The 4686-nt window shown below is 37.6% G+C and overlaps 1 protein-coding gene across 1 annotated transcript; it reads right to left on the reverse strand.

Annotated features, from left to right (window-relative positions):
• Positions 1-251: 251 nt before the first annotated feature.
• On the reverse strand, positions 252-2719 carry LOC127079117 (amino-acid permease BAT1 homolog). The gene is made up of 8 exons (XM_051019538.1): positions 2583-2719; positions 2346-2468; positions 2090-2272; positions 1878-1997; positions 1594-1785; positions 1198-1503; positions 926-1108; positions 252-857 (listed from the first exon to the last, which is right to left on the reverse strand). Exons 2-8 carry the CDS (start codon positions 2454-2456, stop codon positions 366-368), a joined length of 1587 nt encoding a protein of 528 aa, XP_050875495.1. The 5' UTR covers positions 2457-2468; positions 2583-2719; the 3' UTR covers positions 252-365.
• Positions 2720-4686: the final 1967 nt, after the last annotated feature.

Here is a 4686-nt window from a genome sequence, read left to right on the forward strand (position 1 = left end):
AATGTAGAATAATTCTTTAAAAAAATTAATATTTGAACAGTGATTAAATTTTATTACATTAACAACTTTGGATTTTTTTTTTTAAAAAGACATACCTTTTTTTTAAGAAATGGGGAGCATTATTAAAAAGTTACTAAAAAAATTGAAATGTATTTTTATAAAATTTGAAAGGAAAAAATTAGGAAATTTATAAAACTAGGAGGTAGAAATGTGTGTTTGGTGAGATGAATTATGATCTTACATCTTTGAAATGAAGGATTAAATATTTGTATTAACCATAGAAATAGAAGTAGAACATACAAGTCTAAAGCAACAAGTATAGGATAAAGAATAATCCACCAATTATTCTTCAAACTGATCAATAACTACACCTTGCCATTTTGAGCATCAATATTCCTTACTGGCCCCTTAAACCATTTTCTTGCATCCAATACCCACCAAACCATTATTAAACCCAAACCTACCCCTAGAGCAACAGGTGCATAATTGAAAGTATCCCAAGTTATTGGATAAAGAGTTGGCAAAAGGAACACACAACATGTGTAACAAATCCATACAAATGCTACCAAACATATTGGCCTTCTTGCCTTTCCCAAATAAAATGGTCCAGCCTTGAAATTCTTCTCTGGCATCACCATTCTTGCAAATATTGGAACTGCATAACCACCAACCCAACCAATTGTGCATATTGAAGTTATAGCAGTAAATACCACATTCACCTTCAATATTGGTAGACCAAGAAGAATGCATATTGCTGCACATAGCCATACTGCATTTGTAGGAACCTTGTGTCTTGGGTGCAGTTTTCGCCATAAGAACGAAAACGGCACTCCATTATCTCTTGACAGTGCATAAACCTGAAAATTACATGGTTTAAGATAAACTCGAATAAATCAACCATAAAGGCTCGTATCATAGTACTTACGACTCTGGCAGCGCTTGTGGTGATTGAAAGTCCGCCAAAGAAGAATGAACCCCAAATGACGAATAGTAGAACTATTGCTCCGGTGGAATTGTGATATCTTCCATGGAATGCATCATATAATATCTGTGCTGGCACAAATGCTCCAGCAGTCTCGTTGTTTGGATCATAAAGATAGGCGAAATCCTGAATCAGAGTTGAAAACCGGTGTTAATTAATTATCATTCTTCTGCTAAAAGTTGAAGTGTTAATTGGTTAATTGATTATATTTATACCTGAATGCTGAATGTAAGAGCCAGGATATAAGCCCAACCAAATACCGAAATGATGGCAAGACTACCTAGTATTGCTATCGGTCCGTTCTTGTCTGCGCCTTTAGTTTCTTCGGTTAGATGCGCTGCAGCATCATATCCATAGAGGGAATATTGGCTCACTAGAAACGATAGAATCACCGCATACGGTTTGCTTGATATTCCTGTTGTATTAGGTGCTAATTCAAAGTTTGTGAATACATATGAAGCTGATTGTGTAGTTAGTGCCACCAGAGGTAACATTATCACAATAACTGCACCACCAATAACCTGACACAGAAAAAATTTGCCTGCAGTCACGATACGACGCATTCATCCTAATCAGTAAGTTGGAAAAGTTAGATAAAAAATCAAAAGTACCTGCCACCATATTGAAATTATATCGATGAAGGCGATAACTTCTAATGCAAATGTGTTCAATGCTGCCCAAATAACAGTGAGGCCAATGTACATACATAAGAATAGCCATTTAGGGGCAAAGTATCCTCCACCTTTATTCGTGCCGGTTGAGAGTAGGATTATACTCTGCAGTGTTTGTGATCCTGCATAAGCCTTTCCAAATTCCAACCATGAAAAATGAGTTACTTTCGCACGCATTTGACGGAAACACGAGTAGAAAAGTTTAACCAAATTAGTCCATTTACCTGAGTCCCAATCCCAGCAATAAGACCTATAGTTTCAAGCCAAGCACAGCACCATGAAGAAAATGGTCCCCATTTTGGACCGGCTAAATGTGCAGCCCAAAAGTACAGAGAACCAGTTGTCTGTTATGGATTGAATCAAAACTAAAAATCAGTTATGTAAATTATTCAGTGATTTACCGTTACGTGCATAAACTTTATGAGAAGAAACAAACCGGGAAAGATGAACATATCTCAGCCATAGCAATTCCAACAAACCAAGTGAAGAAACAAACAACTACCCAACCCCATACAAGACTTGCAGGGCCTGCATATTGAAGGCTAGAACCATACAAAGGTGTGATTCCAGTGAAAAGTGTCATTGTTGAAAATGATATCGCAAGAGTTTTGAACATAGTCTGCACAATACATGAAAAAAATGTTATTTTCATAGTGAAAAAATTTAGATCAAGATGTTAAAAGAACACAAACCATTTCTCTTCTTAGTTCTTGCTTGTAACCAAGCTCATTGAGTCTCTTCTCTGCAGAATCCATAGCTATGTTTTCTGTCACTTTGGGAACAAAGCCGGTTTCACTCTCCATGCAACAAAGATTCTGTTGAGAAGTGCTATTAGACAAACTTCAAACAGTAAAAAGAAAGAGACTAACTAACTAATAGCAGAAATCTCATAGAAAAGAAGAAATATGTTTCTGCAGAAAGATTCAAACTTTGTAGTTTATTCAAACCAGTTGCAATATTTGAACAGTCATCTGAAGCAGTATTTTCTCAAGACTCTTTTTCTAGTGCGTCACTATTTTATATCAAACAATGAGACAAAAACTGATTTCATACATGTTTCTATATTTGTTTTGGTTTTACTTGCAGCTTGAAAATTGGACGTTTCAACACATTAAAAAAGGTACAAAGAAAACAACTCATGATATAATATGATACTAGGAAAATGAAAGGTCATTGAACTTATTGCAACTATATTTTTTAGTTGTTGTGCTTGACTTTTCATTAGTTGACAAATTCAGTTGAATATGGACACAGAAAGAGATGAAGACGGAATTTAAGTAATAAAAAATTGTAGTACATGTGAATAAGAGGAAATTTGTCATTATTAATTTCCTATTTGTATAATGTAGGAAGGTGCTAATTTTATATACTTAGTAGGGGTGATAATGTCATTCACTGTGGATATTGAGTTTTTACTACTAATAGTATATAGAGAATGAGAGTCTTAGTAAAATATTTTACTGATATATTAAAAAGTAATTCTTACATGTTACATCTACATGCTTTAAATAAGAGAGAATAGAAAATCTTATGGGCTTTGACTAATGGGCCTCATTACTAATAGAAATAATTACTATTTACAATCTAATATTTACAACACTCCCCCTCAAGCTGGTGAATGGATATCTATCATTCCCAGCTTGCAAGTAAGTTGCCTGAATCTTTCTGTTGGTAAGCCTTTTGTTAACACATCTGCCAGCTGATGCCCGGAAGGAACGTAAGATGTAGTTATCAGTCCACTATCCAACTTCTCTTTGATAAAATGTCGGTCAATCTCAATGTGTTTAGTCCTGTCATGCTGAACAGGATTATGAGCAATACTAATAGCCGATTTATTGTCACAAAACAATTTCATAGGACCTTCACATTGTATCTTCAACTCTTCTAGAATTTGTTTCATCCACAATAGCTAATAAATTCCTAGTGTCATAGCTCTAAATTCTGCCTCGGCGCTTGATCGAGCAACTACACTTTACTTCTTACTCTTCCAAGCTACAAGGTTACCACACAGAAAAGTACAATAGCCTGACGTAGATCTTTTGTCACTCACTGATCCGGCATAATCCGCATTAGTGTAAGTCTCCATAGTTAGATTTCCACCTCTTTTAAACAAAAGTCCTCTCCCTGGAGTTGCTTTAAGATATTGTAGAACGCGGTCTACAACCTGCAAATGTCTCACCCTCGGATCATGCATGAATTGACTCACCACACTGACTGCATATTGTCGCATCCTGCGAAAAATCAACCGGCGAGCTAAAAATAAAACACACACAGAGCCGCCACTGCGCGTTATTTATCCCAAAATAGGGAAAGGAAACGCTCAGAGAAACCTGGAAAGGAAATGGTCTCGCGACCAAAGAGAAAGGGTAAGGGAGTCGGTTACGCGAGGGGAAGGTATTAGCACCCCTCACGTCCGTCGTACTCGACGGGATCCACGTTCTAAAATAAAGAATAGGTTGCTAAACATCACACACACACACGGGGAACGCAGGTGGGGTTAGGAGAAAGGGCTCGATAAGGTATCGCACCTTATGCCTACATATCTTGTCTGGAACAAGAATCAGAGCCTCTGTAGTTCGGCATCCGAACCAAAATACACTCAAAAGGGCAAACGTGGAGCCCGACTGCCAATCACTGGGCTTACGTCAGCATCCGAACCCAAACACACAATCAGATAACAAACAAACACACACAAAAAGAAAAAAAGTTGCCCGGAGAGGTCTCGCACGACCCCCTGCCTACATACCTCGTCTGGAACGAGGATCAGGGCGATGTAGTTCCCCTGAAAGGGACTGAATTGCTAGCCAGAAACCGGGGAAAAGACACACTACTAGGGAGCTGGACTCGAGCCTAGTGTTGTCATGCATCGTTTACCCTAAGTTCAGTTTTCTATCCTACTTGCATAAGCAAACTACTCCTATCCAGGAAAGAAGCAAGCACACAAGCATACAGCATAATTCAAGCATACATCAAATGAGAACAAGCATCTCAAACAGATATCCACACAGCACGCACTATAACCAAACAAGTGGC

The sequence above is a fragment of the Lathyrus oleraceus genome, chromosome 5 (assembly GCF_024323335.1).
Source record: "Lathyrus oleraceus cultivar Zhongwan6 chromosome 5, CAAS_Psat_ZW6_1.0, whole genome shotgun sequence".
NCBI classification, from domain to species: Eukaryota; Viridiplantae; Streptophyta; class Magnoliopsida; order Fabales; family Fabaceae; genus Lathyrus; species Lathyrus oleraceus.